The 22598-nt window shown below is 47.2% G+C and overlaps 1 protein-coding gene across 2 annotated transcripts in view; it reads left to right on the top strand.

Moving 5' to 3' along the window:
• The first annotated feature begins 10634 nt into the window (after window positions 1-10634).
• Window positions 10635-22598, top strand: part of LMBR1L (limb development membrane protein 1 like) — a 107995-nt gene continuing 96031 nt past the window's right edge. Inside the window, exon 1 of one of the 2 annotated variants that reach the window (XM_078686104.1) lies at window positions 10635-10849. In XM_078686104.1, coding sequence (XP_078542230.1) covers window positions 10784-10849 — 66 coding nt within the window. In that variant the 5' untranslated portion in view covers window positions 10635-10783. The remainder of the gene's footprint in view (window positions 10850-22598) is intronic. The other variant, XM_078686109.1, reaches the window with a different exon arrangement.

Below are 22598 nucleotides of genomic sequence, written 5' to 3'. Positions count from 1 at the left end.
AACACTTGGCAAAAGCAATCCACGCGGAACCGGGAGATTGCTTCTCACTCAAACCAGGAAGGTCAGAGTGGGGGCTCCTTTTCAGGGGAGCTGGTGCAGATCTGGAGCAACCAGATTCACAAGTTGGTTTCAAGTTTTCGTCGGCACAGGGGCCACTAGCCGGCTGGCAAGTGACCGGGCCAACGCGTTGAGCCAAAAGTAGCAGAAGGGCCCCACGCAGCACTCGATGAGTGTAGAGGGGTGAGCTTCGGTGCAAGCGTGGCTCAGGGTTGGGGCTTCTCAAACCCCGGTGCACAGCTTCGAGGGTCACTCGTGGGCTGCACGGTCAGCGTCTCGTGGTCAATTCAAGATGGCGTGCCCCACGCTTCCGGTCGCCTCCACGGGTCTCAGCTCTGCAGGGACTGTGGATCGGGCTGTTGGAAGGCAGGCAAGCTTGATCTCGTTGATCTCAGTCGCTCGAGTTCCGGCGGGAACTGCAACCAAGTAGACGTCGAGGGTTGGATGGTGCCTGCTGCTGCAGGGTGGTCACTCCTTGACCACAAGGGAGATTCTTCGGGCTTCCACGTTGAGATGGAGGTCCAAGGGTCCAGAGTTTCGTTTCTAATGTTTCTTCCAGGAAATCTGATGTGCATTGGCACTGCTCCCACTCTTATTCGAATCTGGGGGGCGTGATTACCTGCTAGGTACCCCCCTATGGGTGGGACCCAGGAAGGGGGTGGATACACCCCTTTCCTTTGATCCAGGCCGCCCTGGCACGAGGGCTGGAGTGCCCCAGAACCGGTTTGGCCGGATTATGCAAGGGGCATCCTTGTGCGCCCCAGGCAGTGTCTGGTTTCTTTCAGACCTCCCTGCTACAATCCACTATCTCCTGTCTGGAGGGTGGTGACACCCTCCTGTGGCAGGAAACCCTTTGTCCAGGCCCCATTTGCTGAGTTTCGGTCAGCTGCAGGGGTCCAGACTCTTGTCTGTGGCAGAGGCATCCATTTTGTGGATCTAAGGCCCTTTTAGAAATTAACCGCATTAAAGTAAAGGAACATGTCTTACCCCTCTAGAGGGGTGGAATGCTATCCCCATCGCCAGAACTGGCGAGGGGATAGTATTCCAAATCGTATGACACCTTACACGACATGTTTTGATAAAGCCAAACCAGAGTTGCTATATAACCGCGAGGATTATAAGGCACTTAAGAGTATATGGTATGGCATTATCCTGAAACAGCTTAGGGAGTTGTTCCCGACAGCTGCAGACAGGCTCAGCTCATGCTAGAGCTCCATCTCACATTAAACCACGCACTCTGCCTCCAGGATTGATGAGGCCTTCCATAGGAGTGGCTCACAGGTTTATATGTGTCCAGATATAGGTTTAGATATAGGTATACTATATCTAAGTAAGGGGTGATTACACCACCTTACCCCAGCTGAGTGATCAGCCAGTTGTGTCAATTTAAGAACCAGCCAGGGGTGGCAAAAGATATGCTGCAGCCCCTGGTAGGCCTTGGTGGCCCCTATGCCCTGGGCACCTATAGTGCATTATACAGGGGCTGACAAGGAGTCCATTTCCAATTGTGGTATGTACCTAGGGTACATGGAATCCATTTTACAGAGAGAGCAGGTGGCCTGGGGCCCTGATTAGCAGGGAACCAGGTCAACTAAGTCAAAAAACCAGCTAAACACAGGCAAAAAATCTGGGGTAACCATAGTCAGGTAGCCACCTTCCTACACAACCCCCCCCCAAACGAAAGGAGATAAGGCTATCCTTGGCCAGGTAAGCCTATATTGCCTGAGTGGCCATATAAGGAAGTACCTGCACTAGCATGGGTACCCCCTGTCTCATGGTCCACTAAGCAGTCCCTCACCCTTTGGGTATTAGAGGGTCTCCACCATAGGGAATCACTACCTTGGGTGTGTTTATGCAAAGTTAAAGGCTGGTTTGGATATGGAGTATTGAAGTGAGGCTCTACTAATTTAGGGCTTAGCTTCCTCCAATTATCTTCCACCATGTGTGCCTTTCTTTCTTTAACTGAGTTGCACTGTGCTCTCAGGGTCAACCTCTGGCTACCTAAAGCTGGAGGCTGGGTCCCTCTGTTTGGCTTGCTGGAGGGACAGTTCAGGTTTGGGCCCTTTGGGTCCCAGGTTTGGCTGTGCCCAACAGAATCCATCTGTGGGAGGTCCCTAACTACTTTTAAGGGGGCTCCCTCAGGAGTTGTTAAAGTTTTCACCTCACTAGGGCTACTAGTTTTGGTGCCCCTAATCTGTTGATGGGGGTGCTTTATTTGACAAGGGGCCCTCTGGGTCTCACTGTCCTTCTTGTCCTCTGCAGCCCTGGGCTGAGTAAGGCAAGGTAGAGAGGGGCAGGTTACCTGCTCCAGACTGGGTCCCACCTGAGAAGGGTCCACTGACATCAGGGGTTCTGTCAGGCTAGGCCCAACCACCTCTGGGGCAGTTCCTTCATCAGGGGTAAGATCAGTTCCCTGAGGAGGCTGATCCTGTCCTAAAGTCTGGTGAGGGGGAGATTTCTCTTCCTCCTCCATGCTCTCTGTTTGTGTGGAGTTATCCATCATTTCAGGTTTCACAACACACATATCAGTTTGAGTTTGGGCTGTGGCCATCACAGCCCCACCAACCTTTTCAGGAGGAGACTCAGTTTGGGTTTCTGCTGTTATCATGACAGCTTTGCTATTCTGTTCAGGAAGAGCTTTTGCTAAAGATGGGGCAGAGAGTTTCTCTGCCCTACCAACCTTTTCAGGAAGGACATCTTGGATTGGGGCTGTAGCCATTACAGCCCCACTAACCTTTCCATTGGAATTTACCATTCTAGAATGGATTTCCTGTTCAACCTCAGCCCAGGCTGAGATTTCCAAATCATTACCAAGTAGGCAGTCTACAGGCAAGTTTGATGACACTGCCACTCTCTTTGGGCCAATGACACCTCCCCAGCTGAGACTTACTACTGCCATGGGATGATTTGTTTTGATGCCATCAATGTTTGTTACCTGGTATGTGGCACCAGGTAAAAGTTGCTTAGAGGGGACTATACCATCAGCCACCATGGTGATGCTAGCCCCTGTGTCTCTAAAAGCTTCAACTTTCAAACCATTGATGATGGGCTCTTGTCTATACTTGCTCAAGGTATTTGGGCAATCAGAGAAGTTGGCAAACCCCATGCCAGTCTCATAAACAAGATCATTGGGTGATGGGGACCTGGATAGGCCAGGGTCCACCTGAGCTCCAAAAGTAAACCCACCCAGATTCCTGGGTGTGCTCCCACTTCCTGGGGGATTACTGCTGACAGTAACAGGAGGTGGTGGAGCTGGCTTTGGAGGTATATTCTCTTTATTGTTATTCTTGGGACAACAGTTGTCTGTTTTGTAATGCCCAACCTGTTTACAGGCATAACAATAAGGCTTTTTCTCAGTTGAAGAAGTGTCTTGGGACCCACCCCCATTCTTGGAGTTTTGGGGCCCTGGGGAAGTATTTTCTTTATTTTTATCCCCACCCTTATCTTGAGGCTTGGTAGACTCCTTCTTCTGGTTACTGTCCTGATTCTTAGGCCTAATCCTGGTTCTGACCCACTTGTCTGCCTTCTTTCCCAATTCTTGGGGAGAGGTCAGATCAGAGTCCACCAGGTGCTGGTGTAAGAGCTGGTTCTGACAATTACTTAGGATCTGCTCCCTCATAATCAAATTATACAATCCTGTAAAGTCATGTACTTTGCTGCCATGTAGCCAACCCTCCAGAGCCTTAGTTGCACAATCAACAAAATCAGTCCAGTCCTGAGTCTGTGTCTTCTGGGTGTCTCTGAACTTCAACCTGTACTGTTCAGTGGTTAAGCCAAACCCATCTATCAGAACACTCTTCAGGACTTTGTAATTGTTTGCATCCTCATGTCTAACAGTGAGGAGCTTATCTCTCCCTTTCTCTGAAAAGGAGTACCATAAGATTGCTGCCCACTGTTCCTCAGGAACCTGCTGTACCATGCAGGCTCTCTCAAGAGCAGTTATCCACTTGTGGATGTCATCCCCTTCCTTGTAGGGGGGCACAATCTTTGTCAGGTTTCTACTATCATAGGACCTGGGTTTCTCTTTAGGAATATTGCTGCCACCAGTGGCATCTAAGCCACACAATTTTTGCTCTCTTGCCAAGGCAAGTCTAGCTTGAGCCAAGGCTACCTCCTCCCTCTCTATCTGGAGTTTGACAGCCCTCATTCTGGCCCTATGCTCTTGCTTTTGAGAAGCAGTCATGCCTCTCTGAGATTCTCTAGAGGCACTAGAAATATGAGAGTCCCCTGAGGGAGATCTCACTCTTCTGTTGCCTGGGAGAATGCTATAGGGTCTGGGGAGGTGCTGGCCCTCTCCATTCCCCAGTAGGTTTAAGTTGGCCTGGCTAAGCCTGGCAACTCCAACCTGGCTACCCTCCTGATCCTGGTCTTCTGTGTCCTCAACCTCTGAGTCCTCATCCCCCTCTTCTCCTTCTTCTTCCTCCTGAGGGGTACCAGTTACAGGTGGGTTCTCTCCATTTCCTGATCCTAGGGGAATTCCCTTCGCCCTTTCTAAGTCATCCTGTTCTAGAATGGCTATCAGGATTGGACAGGTGGGGCTTCTGCCCCTTTTTAACCCTCTTGATTTGCACAAGGCAATCAAGTCCTTTCGGGTTAGTTTGTCATAGCTGGAAGTTGCCTGGGTAAGGTCAACTGTCACAGGAGTAGACCCTGAGGCTTTTCCTGTGTCAGACATGACTCTAGTGTGGTGTAAGTGATGCACCTACCTACACTAAGTGTTTCCCTACTGTACCTTACTAGTGAGTTGTAGCCAGGGTGTGCTAATCCCTTTAATCTACAACTACTAAGTTCAGTAGAACTTAATATGCTAAGCTTTTGATTTATATGTACCTAGAGGTACTTGATGTGATCTTTCAATTTGATAAAAGATTGCAATGGTAAAACAACAGCAAGCTCAAATCCGCACCGCTGCTCACCAATGTGAGAAGTTGGCCTGATAGGTGATGTTTCCAATTCTGGAACCACCTATTATCAGACCAAACAATCCCTTATGGTGTCAGGTTGTAAGTCAACCTTGTTAGACAAGCTATCCTAGGGGTAGCATGGACTAAGCAGCCTAAAGGCTTAACTTAAGAGGTCGTGTTAAGCGAGCTGTTTTACCACATACAATCCTGTAATATCAAATGAAAGGACACCACACAAGTATATATTATAAAAATATATGTGTTTATTACTAAAAACAATCCCCAGTATTCTTTATGAATAAAGGGGCACAAGCGTTAAATCAAAAGCACAGTTTAAACATATAAGTTGCATATTTATGGATGAGGGCGGGTGGCCACTCAAACCATATACTAAACAAGTGGTATAAGAGATACCAATCGAACAGTGGTTAGGCCTAGGGCCTAGGGAATCGCTGGGAGCAGTCAGGACAAGCAGTGCTAAAGTCGGGAGAGGCCCACGGGATTCGGGAGCAGTGCGGAAAGCGCACGCATGCACCAATGTTAACCAATGGTGCGTAAAAATGACAAAGTTAGAGTTTAAGGACACTTCCGCTGAACCTAGAGGAACAAAACTTAAGACACAGACCCTAGAGGTGTGCACCAGTGTGGGAACACCGGCGGAGCAAAGTTACCTCACCCACAGGAAGCGGGTGCACAGGGTCGAAGTTGAGTCGGGTTTCGTCACGCAGGCTCTTGGTGCTTGAAGCTGAAAGGGCTGCAGTCGGGGTGAAAGAGAAGTGTCCGGTGGAGTCCAAGGGTGGACTCGAGTCGAAAAGTACCTGAAAGCAGAGGGGACAGAGTCTGGGTCACTCAGCAGTGACCAGGGTGGAACCAGGACGGAACCAGGCAATGTCGGGCGCAATCAGGTCGCTGTCGCGGTGCTTCTCTCCGCTGTCACGTGGGCTCTGGGGCATCTACGACGTCCAGGAGCAAGTCACGATCTGTCCCACGCAGGCTCTCACCGTCGGCGCTGTCGGCTTCAAGATTGGAGCAAACAACACTTGGCAAAAGCAATCCACGCGGAACCGGGAGATTGCTTCTCACTCGAACCAGGAAGGTCAGAGTGGGGGCTCCTTTTCAGGGGAGCTGGTGCAGATCTGGAGTAACTAGATTCACAAGTCGGTTTCAAGTTTTCGTCGGCACAGGGGCCACTAGCCGGCTGGCAAGTGACCGGGCCAACGCGTTGAGCCAAAAGTAGCAGAAGGGCCCCACGCAGCACTCGATGAGTGTAGAGGGGTGAGCTTCGGTGCAAGAGTGGCTCAGGGTTGGGGCTTCTCAAACCCCGGTGCACAGCTTCGAGGGTCACTCGTGGGCTGCACGGTCAGCGTCTCGTGGTCAATTCAAGATGGCGTGCCCCACGCTTCCGGTCGCCTCCACGGGTCTCAGCTCTGCAGGGACTGTGGATCGGGCTGTTGGAAGGCAGGCAAGCTTGATCTCGTCGATCTCAGTCGCTCGAGTTCCGGCGGGAACTGCAACCAAGTAGACGTCGAGGGCTGGATGGTGCCTGCTGCTGCAGGGTGGTCACTCCTTGACCACAAGGGAGATTCTTCGGGCTTCCACGTTGAGATGGAGGTCCAAGGGTCCAGAGTTTTGTTTCTAATGTTTCTTCCAGGAAATCTGATGTGCATTGGCACTGCTCCCACTCTTATTCGAATCTGGGGGGCGTGATTACCTGCTAGGTCCCCCCCTATGGGTGGGACCCAGGAAGGGGGTGGATACACCCCTTTCCTTTGATCCAGGCCGCCCTGGCACGAGGGCTGGAGTGCCCCAGAACCGGTTTGGCCGGATTATGCAAGGGGCAGCCTTGTGCGCCCCAGGCAGTGTCTGGTTTCTTTCAGACCTCCCTGCTACAATCCACTATCTCCTGTCTGGAGGGTGGTGACACCCTCCTGTGGCAGGAAACCCTTTGTCCAGGCCCCATTTGCTGAGTTTCGGTCAGCTGCAGGGGTCCAGACTCTTGTCTGTGGCAGAGGCATCCATTTTGTGGATCTAAGGCCCTTTTAGAAATTAACCGCATTAAAGTAAAGGAACATGTCTTACCCCTCTAGAGGGGTGGAATGCTATCCCCGTCGCCAGAACTGGCGAGGGGATAGTATTCCAAATCGTATGACACCTTACACGACATGTTTTGATAAAGCCAAACCAGAGTTGCTATATAACCGCGAGGATTATAAGGCACTTAAGAGTATATGGTATGGCATTATCCTGAAACAGCTTAGGGAGTTGTTCCCGACAGCTGCAGACAGGCTCAGCTCATGCTAGAGCTCCATCTCACATTAAACCACGCACTCTGCCTCCAGGATTGATGAGGCCTTCCATAGGAGTGGCTCACAGGTTTATATGTGTCCAGATATAGGTTTAGATATAGGTATACTATATCTAAGTAAGGGGTGATTACACCACCTTACCCCAGCTGAGTGATCAGCCAGTTGTGTCAATTTAAGAACCAGCCAGGGGTGGCAAAAGATATGCTGCAGCCCCTGGTAGGCCTTGGTGGCCCCTATGCCCTGGGCACCTATAGTGCATTATACAGGGGCTGACAAGGAGTCCATTTCCAATTGTGGTATGTACCTAGGGTACATGGAATCCATTTTACAGAGAGAGCAGATGGCCTGGGGCCCTGATTAGCAGGGAACCAGGTCAACTAAGTCAAAAAACCAGCTAAACACAGGCAAAAAATCTGGGGTAACCATAGTCAGGTAGCCACCTTCCTACAAACAGTATGTCAGGCTTGTGGGAATCGAGTAAGACAAACAGTTCCTGATGATGTTTAACCGCTGACCTGGTGTTGAGTAGAATGATAGATAATGGAGGATGGGAAGAGGAGGAACCGGCGCGAGAAGAAGGTTGCTTCGAGGGTGTCAGCAGAGAGGAAGGAGACTGAGGAGCTGAGGGAACAAGACCAAGAGAGGAAATACGGTAAATAGTGGAAGCGGGCAGGGGCCAATTGCCTTGTATAGTTTTTAAAGCCTCAGAGGGATAAGAGATGGGAATGGCATGGGGGCATGCCCCTAGCCCCGTCCGGCCGCGGACGGGCGCAGACGGGCTGGACTTAGGCGCGACTTCGGCGCGCATTCGTCGCGCCCGCTGCGCTCGTCCGCTGCGCGTACGAGGACACATCGCGTTTTATAGCCTGCACCCCCGAGCAACTGGACCGCTAACTGCGGTCTAAGCAGCCTTGAGGCTACACCCAAAATGGCGCCTGCCCTCCACACAATCGGCACGAGCAGCCGTGGTGGACCGGGGCTGGGGAGGCCACACGAGAGGTAAGAAATACACAATATGATGTTTTAAAAACGAAGCTTTAAATGAGCCAAATTGCAATGATTTAAAATAAAATTCGGTGCCTGCATCTAAATCATGCAGGGACACCGCTTGTCATCCTGTTAAGAATACAGTTGTAGTCACTGCAGCCTCTCGCTGTCACAATGCCCCCAGTGAGGAACAGGAGCTGCCACCACCTGCTTAACCCACAGCGAGCCCTGTGAGTCCTGCCGCTTTATAGCGTGCACCCCCGAGCAGCTGGACCGCTAACTGCGGTCTAAGCAGCCTTCAGGCTACACCCGAAATGGCGCCCGCCCTCCACACAATCGGCACGAGCAGCCATGGTGGACCGGGGCTGGGGAGGCCACACGAGAGGTAAGAAATACACAATATGATGTTTTAAAAACGAAGCTTTAAATGAGCCAAATTGCAATGATTTAAAATAAAATTCGGTGCCTGCATCTAAATCATGCAGGGACACCGCTTGTCATCCTGTTAAGAATACAGTTGTAGTCACTGCAGCCTCTCGCTGTCACAATGCCCCCAGTGAGGAACAGGAGCTGCCACCACCTATCCCTCTGCTACCCATCTCAATCCAAATACCTGACTGACATCCACCACTCAAATTACTTTCATATTTCACTATACTAATTCAACACTAATTCTTTAATGGGTTCCGGAGTAGTGTGCTACTCGCCAAAAAAACAAGCGCTTCAACACCCCAGCAGGGGTAACAAGCGCTATATAAATGCAAACCTTTTCCATGTTCTATCCCTCTGCTACCCATCTCAATCCAAATAACTGACTGACATCCACCACTCAAATTACTTTCATATTTCACCATACTAATTCACCACTAATCCTTATGGGTTCCGGAGTAGTGTGCTACTTGCCAAGAAAGTGCTTCAACACCCCATTAGGGGTAACAAGCACTACATAAATGCTAACCTTTTTCCCACCTCTATCCCTCTGCTATCCTTCTCAATCCAAATAAATTACTAATATCCACCACTCAAACTACTTTCATATTTCACTATACTAATTCACCACTAATCCTTCATGGGTTCCGTGTAGCGTGCTACTTGCCAAAAAAGCGCTTTAACACCCCATCAGGGATAACAAGCACTATGTAAATGCAAACCTTTTTTCCCTCTTCTATCCGTCCGCTATCCTTCTGAATCCAAATAGCTGACTAACCTATCCACCACTCAAATTACTTTCATATTTCACTATACTAATTCAACACTAATCCTTTAATGGGTTCCGGAGTAGCATGCTACTCGCCAAAAAAACAAGCGCTTCAACACCCCATCAGAGATAACAAGCGCTATATAAATGCAAACCTTTTCCATCTTCTATCCCTCCTCTATCCTTGTCAATCCAAATAATTGATTAATATCCACCACTCAAATGTATTTCATATTTCACTATACTAATTCACCACTAATCCTTATGGGTTCCGGAGTAGTGTGCTACTTGCCAAGAAAGTGCTTCAACACCCCATTAGGGGTAACAAGCACTACATAAATGCTAACCTTTTTTCCCACCTCTATCCCTCTGCTATCCTTCTCAATCCAAATAAATGAGTAATATCCACCACTCAAACTACTTTCATATTTCACTATACTAATTCACCACTAATCCTTTATGGGTTCCGTGTCGAAAAAGTGCTTCGACGCCTCCTCAGGGGTAGTAAGCGCTATATAAATGCACTTACAATACAAAACAAATGAAAATGCAATTTTTAAAGCCATTATGGTGCCTGTTAATTATACCGTTAGCTGGCAACCATCCCTGCTATGTAAAACATAAGAAGGCACATGCCACCGTTTTCAGTCACCCCTCTCTAGAAATTTCCCAAAATCTGCCGGGACAGCTGATGAAAACACGGGGCTGTCCCGGCTGGCGAGTGGTATGGAGAAGGGCCGCGGGAAGGACAGAGTGGGAAAGAAGAGGGATGGATGGGTTGGTAACTGGCGAGTCAGTGGCAGGTGGCAATGAGAGACAGGGAACAAGTGATAACACATGCCACTTTTTCCTCCTGTATTGTACCGTTTGCTACCTCTTGTATTTTTTTGCTCACAATTGTCACTTTTGCCTCATGTAACTAAACGTTTGCTTTTGTGTAATTTGTTCTCATGTAATTCTCTCCTCATGTATCAGTGCTGTTCCTATTGTGAAGCGCTCTGACACCTTCGGGTAAAGTCCACGCTATGTAAAAATGCATAAAATAAACAAAAAAATAAATAAATAAATTTAAAAAAAGATAAGAGACAGAAGATAGGTAGGTGGGAGTATGAGAGGGAGAGGGTGAGAGGACAGGCAGCTGGAGCGGTGCGGGGCGTGCTGGGAGGGAGGAGTGAGCCGGGGAGGGCGGGGTGAAGGGCGGAGCCAGGGAGGCCAGGGGGAGCCTCGGGACGCTCAGGCTGCAGTAACGGCTGTGACGAGTCAGACACCGGCCCGGCTCCTCTCTGCACCCCGGCACCCCCTGACCACCGGAGCCGCCATGCGGGCCGGGGATGGAAGCGGTCATCGATGTGTCTGTTAGAGAACAGCTCTTCCACCAGAGGGTGCGCGAGATCATCGTGAGTACTGGAGCGGAAGCGCAGACGGGCGACCAGTCGGGGTTTGGGGGTGTTGTGATCGGGAGGGGGGGAGCGTCCTGGGGGGTCATGGTATGGCTTTCAAAACCGAGGGCATTCTGCGGGAGAGGGTTTGTGGAGTTACTGTGGTATTCAGCATTCGAGGAGAGGTTTTCAATTCACCGTCCTTGCGCCCATTGATGCAACAGTTCCACTCCTTCTGACTGGAGAGGGCCTCGGTGTATTTTGAGTGAAGGGGTTTGTTGCGAATAGAGACTTTCTGATTAGCAGAGCTATCAAGTTTCGTGTGCTCATGCGTGAGTAGTTGAGCCTAGTGAGTTTTGCTTTGCATCCTGGGTCTTGAAGTCCAATGTAGCCAATTATAAAAACTATACTAAACGTCCCAAAAGGCAAAGCAAAGGCTGTACTGGATGAATTTCTGTCACTTTGTATTCTTGTTGACCAGTATAAAATCAGGACTACAAGTTCCAGCATGCAAAACATCCTGGACTTGATGAGTTTACTCACTCATGACCTGGGAAAATTGATAGAGCTATGTCTGAGCGGGCTGTGTGTATGGATTCCTGTCATTTGTCACGAGGGGAGGGGGGCTTAGCCATGGGACCACTTGCGTTCTAATGAGGGAGGTTTTGCTTTGAGGTTCAACACTACCTTATGTATGGGATCATATGTATTTGTTTATGAGCAGAGGATTCCGCGAAAGGAATGCTCTCTGGGGGCTCGGGTCACAGTCTGAGAGATTGGCTCGTGTGATCTATGACGGGCGCCCAAAGGGCTTTATGATGTGGGAAGAGTTGACTTCTTAGGAGTTTCAGAGAGCTTTCTGAAGGGACTGAAAGGGATTTCTGAGGCGAATACTTACTAAAGTAGCACACTCGAGATTCTGGAGAGATATTGGAACATTGGAAGGGATTCCCGGTGCTTTTGAGGGCGCAGGTGGCTTCTAAGAGGAGTGGGCATTTTGAGGGTTCAAAATGCTTTCTGTGGGTAGAGAGTAGGCACCCAAATGGTTTTTACTACAGGGCATTGTTGTAATCCTGCATTTCCACACAGTGTGAAGAATTCTCTTTCTTTGGTGACGTGCTTCACGAATGATGCAACCTGTAGTAGTGAAGCATGCTTGCCATCACTTTGTTTTTGGTTATGTGCTCCCTTTCAGCAAATAAATCCATATGCAGGCTTAAGATGTCGAGAAAGGCCATATTGCCTGATTTTAGATGTGGCATTCAATCATATCATTTGTAAAGCGCACTACTCACCTGTGAGGGTCTCAAGGCGCTGGGGTGGGGAATGCTGCTACTGCTCGAAAAGCTAGGTCTTGAGGAGTTTTCTGAAGGTCAGCAGGTCTTGGGTCTGCCGTAGGTGGATGGGGAGGGTGTTCCAGGTCTTCGCGGCGAGGTGGGAGAACGATATGCCGCCGGAGGTCGCTCTTCGGAAGCGGGGGACTGTGGCGAGGTCAGCGGACTGGAGCTGGCGGGTGGGGGTGTAGAAGCTGAGTCGTCTGTTGAGATACGTTGGTCCAGTGTTGTGGAGTGCCTTGTGTGCGTGGGTGAGGAGCTTGAAGGTTATCCTCTTGTTGATCGGGAGCCAGTGCAGGTCTCTCAGGTGGGGTGTGATGTGGCTGCGACGAGGCATGTCGAGGACTAGGCGTGCAGAGGCGTTCTGGATGCATTGGATGCATTGGAGCCGTCTCAGGAGTTTAGCTGAGGCTCCTGCGTTCAGACTGTGTTACAGAGTGGGCGGTATGAGCTTAGTTTTTGCGCACACAGTACAATTATAGTAAAGTCCTAGGGTGGAATGTGGGCCATTGAAAGACTCCAAGCTCTTTATTTGGAAAGGCCACTGCATCTGCACTACAGTTGTAAACTGCACAGCATGTTAGGTGAAGGAACATCTTTACGCAGTATTTGCTCAAAAAGGCTTTGGCTAGGAGGACTAAATACAAGGGACACTGAAGTTAGGTTTGGAGGGCAGAGGTGGGCATGCTTGCAAAATCACATGAACTGTTGGCAATACATTAAATGAGGTCATGCTAAATGTGTTGGTGGACCAACGTCCGTGTGCAAACTATTAGTAGCTGGAGCTTTTGAACCAGGCAGATTGGACAGAGGTTGGTGGCTGGTATGAGTCAATTCCCAAGGCCACGCATGGTACCACACGAAAGCAGCGAACATGTATCCATGGTTAAAGAGGGGGCTTACGAAGAGTTATTAATCACTGCGAGGGATATATTACTGGCTGTAGGAAGATATTCAGTATCGGGCAGGATGCCTATCTGTGAGTTGATATGGGGGCTGCAAGTTTCGGCATGCTAGCTGGGTTCAGGTAATTGATACCGTAATCCTGAGGGTATATTTAGGTGTAAATTGTCAACTCCCGTAGAAAGAAAATTATGAATTGGACATTTCAATAGGGTTTTATAGTGCATTCCCTGCTTAGAAAGGCAAACGTGTATGTTGTGAATAAACGAAACACCTTTTTAGGTCTGGATTGACAGTACAGCTGTCAAAAGACCATTTGTGATGAACCTAAAAAAGAGCTTTCAGGAGTACTACAGAGAGTTTTTTGCTGTGCCTACATGCTGGTAGACAGCAGTGCATGGTTTGAAATTAAAACGAATGAAAATAGTATTTGTAAAGTGCGGCTACTACCCAGAGGTATCTAGGCGCTACCTACTGAAATGTCAACTAGAAACGATACAACCCTGGACAGTTACTGATTTAAATAGCCTGGTTTTTAGACTTTTTCTGCATTTCCTCTGGTTCCGATTACTTTTAACCATATGTGGTAGGGAGTTCCACAACCTGGAAGTGCTTGAGATTAAACTTTTCTCCCCCATCGGACAGTTTTGACCTTGGGGACAACAAGGTTGCCACTCGTAGAGTGGAGTGATCTAGATGGAACATAGAGTAGAAAAGATTTAGGGCCAGATGTAGGTAGCCAAATACCGGTCGGTAACGGCCGATTTCGGCCGTTACTGACCGGTATTTGGGTTTTGACATGTAGGTGGGTCGGAATTTACAGAATCGGTATATTTACCGATTCGGTAAATTTACCCCTTCGGTATTTTTCCGAATCGGTAAATATACCGATTCTGTAAATCCATATGTAGGTGGCACAGTTTGCAGTGCCACAGGCCCTTAGGATTTCTTATTTTACCACCCAATCCTATTGGGTGGTAAAATACCGAATTCCAGTGTACATGCACATCTGTGCATGTACACCTATGCCATGTGACACACAGACATGCCCTTAGGGCATGTATGTGTGTCACATGGCACACAAGCCTGCATTTGGGGTGCTACAGGGTGTCAAAGTGACACCCTGTTCCCCCTGCCAGGATTCGGTATTTACCGATTCTGCAAATACCGAATCGGTATTTCCCATTGATTCCTATGGGATTCAAGGCCCATAGGAATCAATGGGAAATACCGATTCGGTATTTGCAGAATCGGTAAATACCGACTCTTACAGAATCGGTAATTTTAAAATTACCTACATCTGCCTCCTTCCAATTTACCTACTCTTAAATACCGATTCGGTATTTAAGAGTAGGTAAATCGGAATTACCTACATCTGGCCCTTAGTGAGTTAGCTGGGCCAAGGCCGTGTACACATTTATTACCAATGCACAAGGCTTTGAATGTATTGCGTTTTTCAACTGGAAGCCACTGTAACTGGACTAAAGCCTGAGCTGCTGACTTGTGTCTTGGGATACATAAAAGACGGATGACAGCTGTATTCTGCAGCATTCTTAAATTTCTTTTATGGATGCTGGTAAAGAGAGAGTTGCAGTAGTCTAGTCTTTTTTTTGTGTCATTTTTATTGTAGATCAAAAATAGGCAATTTCAAAGGATACAAATATAAATCAGTATGTGACAAATAATATACATCTGTAATATATTAAAGAAGAGGGAAAAGGAAAAAGCTATATATAGGGAGGGAAAGAGAATTAGAATTTCAGGAATCGCGAAAAAAAGGTGTCCACACCTGCTGAAATATTTGTTCTTGGTCTTGTATCATATAAATTACCTGTTCATAGGATGCTGTCTGTATCATCGCAACCATCCAGTCCTCTTTGACAGTAGTCTAGTCTTGATGATATGAGAACTGTAACTACAGTTTTCTGCAGTGCCGATGGTACGTATGGAGGAATCTTCCTCAGAACTTTTACAATGTAAATGCAAGAGGAGGTGGTGTGATTGATCTGTCCATCAAGAAATAGTTGTGTCACAGATTGTGTTAAGATTTTTTGCTTTTACGCTGGGGATCGGGAGAGATCCAAGTTCAGAGGGCAGCCACTTAGTGGACCAGAAAGATGGATTATTTCCAAAGAGTAGGATTCCCGTTTTTGATGAATTAAGCTTTAAAGAATTGTCACACATCCAGGATCCAATGTGTAGCATACATTTGTGAAACTGGGGTCCTGTAGCATCTAAGTTAACTGCTACCCACACAACGATTTGAGTATCGTCGACATATGATACTAGAGAAAATCCTTAAACTCTAATAAGGAAAGCAAGAGGAATAGCATTTAGATTAAAAAGAGTGGGGTTCAAGGAGGACCCCTGTGGTATCCTCAATGGCAAGGAGAAGGATGGTGATAGAAAATCTCCCAAGGCCACTGATTGCGTACGGTCTGCTAGAGGTGAAGTTAGCAGAGCAAGCGCCTTGTCCTTGATTCCCACGGATGCAAGACGGTCATTCAGCACTTGCTAATTGACCATATCAAATGCGGCCGACAGATCCAATAGTATCTGGGCCGCATTTCCTCCCTGATCATGTGTCTGTCTCAGTACTTTTGTAGCGGTTATTAAGGCTAGTTCAGTGCTATGCTGAGCACGGAATCCGAACTGGGAGGGGTGAAGGAGTTGACTAGTGCTAATGTAGTCTGTAGGTTCTTGGTTAATGGCCTTCTGCACTACCTTTGCTGGAAATGGAAGTCGAGAAATCGGCCTATAATTATTCGGGTCCTAGGCATCTAGATTGGCTTTTTTCAAGAGTCGAGTGATTGAGGCCTTTTTCCGTTCTTTTGAGAAATAGCCTGTGCGAAAGATTTTATTATTAAATAAAGGCGTTAAGTAAATGGCTATTGCTTCTGGTGCCAAATGTAGAATACTTGGGGGGACAGGGATTCCCACGGTGAACCTGATATAACTAGTGTTAGTGTTTTGTCTTCCGTTAGGGATGTAGGACTTGACAAGGTGGCATTTGACGTATTATAAGGACACTTGAGAGAGGGATATCCTCTAAGGCGCTTAGGAGGGTGATGGGCATAGGTTCTCCTGGCAAAGTATTGGATCCATTATTAGATGAGAAATTGATTCCTATTGTGTGATTGATTATATGATGGTCTATGGTAGTAGAAGTAGAGAAAGAGTTGTATACAATTTTGGCCTTGACCTGAAACGCGGCTGCCAGGGTGTCACAAAACTGTTGGCTAGTCAATAAGGTTTTTTCCTCTGAATGGTATATGAGTCACATGGTTGGCCCAAGAAATGGTCACGGGTATGGGGTAAATGGAACAAGGATAGAGCAAACATCTGCGAGCCTCCTCAAGCAGCACAACAGCCTAATTCTAACATGGATTAACAATGGTACTAGAGGGTTATGTGAATCCATGCACAGCAAGAAGTTAGAGATAGTTACACACTGTATGATGTGTAAAGTTGATGGCATAAGTACTGTTTGGAATTGTACCCGAGTTGTTTTAACTTGTCATCAATAAAAAGAAGGTACAAAAAAAAGGTATTTTCCTCTGGTAATTTGGACAATTTTTCTCACAGTGGTAAGCAATTCTTTAGAGGAGTTTTTAGTGACTTCTATTTTGCGATACAATATTTGGATTTTTCAGCCTGGATCATTCTTTCTAGTCTGTGACATTTCTTTGTTGAAATCTGATGTTCTCATTAAACCAGGGCGCAGAGGGGGATGATTTACAGTTTTTTTCAATCCTTACTGGTGCGAGCTGTCCTGGGGCTGCTTTTAGCCAGTGATGGTAGTTATTAGTATCTAGATCAAGATCCCCCTGTGATCGTGGGGGTGGTCTGCGTATGTTTTTAAGTTAATCGTTTAGCATTGATTTTGTACCAGGGTCGTCGTGAGTGTAGTTCTGAAGGAGTGTCAAAGTTGACTTTACTACAAAACATAATTGCCCGGTGATCTGCCCAGACCACAGGAAGCGACGTATGGCAGAAATGTTGTTTATTGTCAGTAAAAATTCAGTCAAGAAGATAGACTGCTACATGTGTGGATCCTTGGACCAATTGAGTTTAGACTGCACTTGACATTAGGTCTAAGAGATTTGTAGCATACTTGTTCAAAGAGTTTTCTAAGTGATAATTAAAATCACCGAGAATGGTGACGTCCGGGAGGGTGGCCTTTTGTTCCACCAGAAGACCAATCGTCTCCGTAAATGTCGTTCTAGGTCCGGTAGGGCGGTGGAGTAAACCCCCATTAACCCCTTCACTGCGGCGGCAATTCCGCCGCAGTGCAGGGGGGGGGGGGCGCGCAGCGCTCCCATGCTCGTGACGGAACCGCTCCGTCACGAGCCTCGGGCGCGCTGTGCATGTGACGGAGCGGTTCCGTCACGGCCCGCCCACTCAATAGAACGCGCCGCGCAGGCATGAAATCAGCGCCGCGCAGGCACGCCGAGAGGGCCGTGACGGAACCGCTCCGTCACCAGCACAGGGTGACCTAGACTGGTGACGGAGCGGTTCCGTCACCAGCCTGGGAGGGGTTAAAGGAGTGATTGCTGCTATAATCAATTTCAAAAGTGGATGCTTCACAGTTTTGGAGTTCAGAGAGGACCTTGACGGAGGTTCTGAACTGGAGTCTAAGAATTGGACAGAAGTTGTGTGCCTTTTTAGAAAAAAAGTGCTTCCCATCCAGGCAGCTGTGAGTCTTTTGTTTGTTTATCCAGTTGGCTGAACTAGCAGCAGTATGGCTACCTAGAGAAGTCTCACAAAAACACGTGAAGTGTCAAGTTTATAACGGGACGGAGTTTGAACTTTCCTGGGGCGGGGCACTCATAGTGCCATTAACATGTCTTGCATACAGATCATTTATGGTGGTTGTTTTTCTCTGGTAGTAGTATGTGTGTGAGGAGGGCAGTCTTGATGAATGTGTTCCTGCCTTGCAGTCCCAGCACCATTCCCTTCCATCATTAACTTAAGAGTTCAGAGTGCAGTTGTGGTTCAAGGCATGAGGGTGCCTCCGGCTTCACTGATCACATGGATTGCTAGGTCTGGCCGAACAGCGCAGCTGTGTATGTACCTTGTGATCAACAAAAAAGAGCTTTCAGAGTACTACTGACAAAAGGGCATAGCCTACGTCCACATGCTGTATTCTCGGACTACGGGATTTGATTAGGCCGAATTTGTGTGCTTTCACTAAAAAGACTTGTATTTCACTTTGTGGCTTATGGCAAAGCTTATAGCAGGAGTGAGTTGGTTAAGATGGAAATCCAATGACCATGCTATGGGCCTGATCTGTTTATTATACAATGTTACAACCACAGCGCTAAACCTGATGTATTTATTGTGAAAATGGGATGTAAAAGTCAATTTGCGTTTACGCATGGAATGTTATTACTCTATATTAAACCTTACAGATAGGCATTTAGTTACTTACATGGAATTATAGCTTACCGTAGTAGACCAGTGTTTTGATGTTGGTCACCCCTGCTGGCAGACCGTGGATGTAGAAGATTCTTTCTCTTAGTGTAGACACTGTAACGTTTAATAATGGTAATAAATCCTCTTATGAAGCAGCAGGTCTTATGCGTGTGCAAGTGAGTTACTTGTAAAACGCGGTTGTTGAAATGCATCCTGGTGTGTGTGTGTCTGTAAATAGTGATATAAATCACAATTTTCCTTTAATGTTTACACTCCAAATAGGGAGAGTAAAGGCACCGACTCATAGTTTATGCTTAAAGTAAGGAGTCATTAAAAAATGGGTGAAATATATACAATTTTAAAGACGAAGAGAGGGGCAGAATACGTTTGGTAAAATGTTGAGCAAAGGGTTATTTAGCTCATGGGATCCCCAGACTGGTTGAATCGGGTGGTATTGACTAATTTGTGTAGACCAGGGTCATTCGTGAGTTTGGTTCATGGATTGCTGTGTGTCGTTTACATTAACAATCTCTGTAACACCAGGTTCTGCCACAACAGGAATTAAAAATCTAAATTGGGTAAGGTTTCTCATTTGGGACAGTTGATTCCGTTTTCACCAGAAGGATGGGAAGAGATATGTTATGGCTGCCCAGCATTGATAAGGAACTTGAATTGCTATTGCACCATTGTGCACCACATTGTGATGCTGAAATGGTTAAAGGACTTATGTACTGAATAAAGAAGTTGTGGGTACTGGTAAACCCACTAGTCCAATAAGTTGTAGGTGTTATTGGTTTGATGAACGTTTGGCTAATTGTGTCAAACACATACAAGTTGATGGGAGGAATTCTAGCAATAAGTCCCAACTACTAGTAATTGCTCGGAGTAGCATTCCAAGCCATTGTTCTTTTGCCCATCATGCCAGCTCCGTTTGGACCTAGCCATAATCCAAACTGAGCTGGGTCCCATGCTCAGTTTGCCCCTGGAACCAAGCTACACGTGACTGACGAGCCCCAATGAGGGCAAAACCGATCTTGGGTTGCTTGTGTTCCAATCCAGGGAGGACCTGGCCTGGCCGTTCGGGCTGGACTGTTCCTATTGGAGCAGGATTAAGACTGATTTGCATATAGCTGGATCAAAACTGAGGTAACATGGTGGACGAAAGAACAATGGATTGGACTGCTAACCCGAGCGATTGCCAGTTGTTCGAATTATTATTGCAAACATTGCTCTATCACATTTAGCGGGTTGGATGTTTGACAGGTTGCGTTAGTGGATTATTACATCAGATTTCCAGGGGTAAAGTTTATATTTAGAGAGCTAAGAAGGCAAACCTACAGGGTTTTCCGTAAGTCATTGATTTACTGTTGAAAGTCAAATGAAAACATATTTTGTTGTAAAGAAACAAAAGCGGGAAACAAGGAGGCTCTTTATAAAAAAAAAAAGAAAGTATGACATTCTGGTGGAGGAAAAACGTGACACTAGAACACCACTTTCCTCTTAGTGCCTCATTGAGATTGTGCCTGTGAATAAAGGGCAACAGTAAGAAGACCGACCAGAGAGTCAAACAGCGATATATGTTAGAAAAATAAATTTGTGTTCAAGCTCAAACAGGATGTCGTTAAGATTAAGTTACTGGGTTTTGGCAGATAGCAGGGGTCAGTCAGTTGTGTGATCCCACTGAGGTGAAGTAGGTAGTTGCAACTACAGGTGTGGCCATGCGTAGAGGAGTGTTGAATATACAGAGGAGTGCTTTGTACTACAGGTATGCTGGTGGTTTAATGAAGAATGAAAGACAACGCTACTTTGGGGATAGTTCTAATAAAGTGTGGTGCTACTGTAAGTCTGAATTGGAAGGAGGTTTTGTGGGTGTACCTGGCAATCAGAGTAAACCATGAGGATTTGGTCATTTTTCGAAAAGGCAAGAGGCAGGCAGAAGTGTAAGCCCAAGTGAAACAAAGGTTTAGAACGACAAAGGGAGTTCAGTGTGAGTTCAGAGCGTGTCTGAGCTGTAGACTACACATTGGACTATCTTTGCTTCTGGAATTACGGCTTAATTTGTCTGCAAATGTAGGCCACTGTGGCTTTGCCTGGGATGTCATTGGCATGGTGTATCACTGTGTAGCAGCAGTTTGTTTGCCAGCAGCTGGTGGTGGCGTTGGCTTTGATCGTGTTGCCTTGTCCTCGTAAACAGTTTGAGAGAGGGGGTGATTTGCTTAGTCTTCGGTGTCTGAGGCCTTGACTGTTCTTGGCCTTTAAACTGTGAGGCATTGCCTTGGCTAACAGGAATTTGGGTGCTGCCTTTGCTTGGCTTTAAGTTTGGTGGCATTACCTTGTTTTGGTCTTTGGGCTACAGGTGTATGTCACTTGGTCTGGTCAACAGCGGTCTTGGGTTAGTCTACGGTAGTGTTGTCTTGGTCTTGTTGCCTGCCTGCCGGCATTCACTCGCTATTTATTGTGGTGGTGTTACAAGGCTAGCTTTTGACCTCGGGGAGACTTTCACTTTGTCGTTGGCTGTGGGGCGGTATTAGTTTGGTCTTTGGGTGTAGGTAGCCTTTGCTTGTTCTAGGCTTAGATCACCACTCTGTAGTAGCTGTGGTGTTACTAGGATGGCCTTGTGTTTCTTCCCGACTTGGTGGTTGACTTGCTTTGTTCAGCCATGTATTTTTTCTGCATTTATTTCTTTTTCGGTGAGATGTCCATGCCATGAGTGTTGTTCCGTGTCTAGGCCATGACTTTGACTTTGACTTTGGCATCGGATGTGGTGATTGTGGTTATCATTGTCCAATGCCTTTGTTTCTCTAAGCTTTTGTGGGATTTTTTTAGTTTTTTTCCTGTGACAGTTTCCGTTTTGATGTTGCATACACAGTGCAGGTTCCTCTTTTGGAGTTTGTGGCCTGCTGAACCGCGACCAAGGGAAGGAACTCCCTTCTACTGGCCTTGTTAGTGAGTACTAGGATTTTCGTTATAACCCCTTCCTGATACAGCTCCACGCTTCTAGGTGCTGCTTTACCCCCTCTATCCATTATGTGAACTTTTCTTCAGGAGGACCCTCGGCTTATTGACTTCTAAGCACTATGGTTTCGCCATCGGGTGACCTGGAAACGGTATTGGGTTACTATTTCACCAAGTCATTCATCACGGTTGATGGATTCGTTTTACATCACTAACCACCTAGGTAACTATCAATTGTGCAGTGGCACCTGGGCCCAGATATGAGAGGGAGCCACTGTAACCTAGTTAGTACTGTATTTTATTACTTACTCCGGGCGAGAGGTGCCTTGTTCCCTTGTTTTAATTTATTTTTCCATTAGAACCGTTATATTATCCTTTTGCGAGTTCTTATCCAACGATATTGCCCAGTTCCCGCCTGGTTACCATGAAATGAAAAGAAAAATATATTTATAGAGCGCTGCAAATACCCGAAGGTGTCTAGTCTAGGCGCTGGCTCATAGAACAGGCGAACGCTGAAGAACTACCCTGCAGGATCAGAGACTGACCAGCCAAGTTTTTAATGCTTTTCTAAAGGCCAGCAGTTGGGTTTCCCTTTTTAGTTCTAAGGGGAAGGAGTTCCATCGTTTTGTGGTGCCTACCAGAAAACTTCTTCCACCTCAGCTGGTTTTCCTGAACCAGGGAATCACTAGGTTGTGAGCAAAGGAAGACCTCAGCGACCGAGCTGGAACGTACCATTGAAAATTCTGTCTGAAAAAGCTCGGACCTGCGCCATGTAGCGCTTTGAAAGCGATACAAAGAGCCTTAAAGTCGATGCGTCTCTTCACCATGGATGTTGGGAGGTAGCAGTTTGGAGGTAAGGGTCTGCAGAGGAGCAAGCGCCATACACCTTGTGGTCAAACAATGCCCAGGCTACCAGCCAGGGGCATTGTAAGTAAAACCTATGTGTAGTGGTTGAGCAGTCTAGGGCGCTTTCTGTTTATGGGACCTTGAGTTCTCGGTTTGACTGAAGGGTATGGAACAGAGATGGGGTTTCTCTGAGTTAAAAGAGAATAGGGTTTGTTCTAGGTGTGTCGGTGACATATATCGCTGTAGGGGGTGCTCGCCACACTTCTATGAGCGCATGTTTCGCTGCATGGACAGGTTGCATGGGTCGAGGGTGT

The sequence above is a fragment of the Lissotriton helveticus genome, chromosome 1_1 (genome assembly GCF_964261635.1).
Source record: "Lissotriton helveticus chromosome 1_1, aLisHel1.1, whole genome shotgun sequence".
NCBI lineage: Eukaryota > Metazoa > Chordata > Amphibia > Caudata > Salamandridae > Lissotriton > Lissotriton helveticus.
Note: the sequence above shows the minus strand (reverse complement) of the source record. Positions and strands in the feature narration are given on the sequence as shown.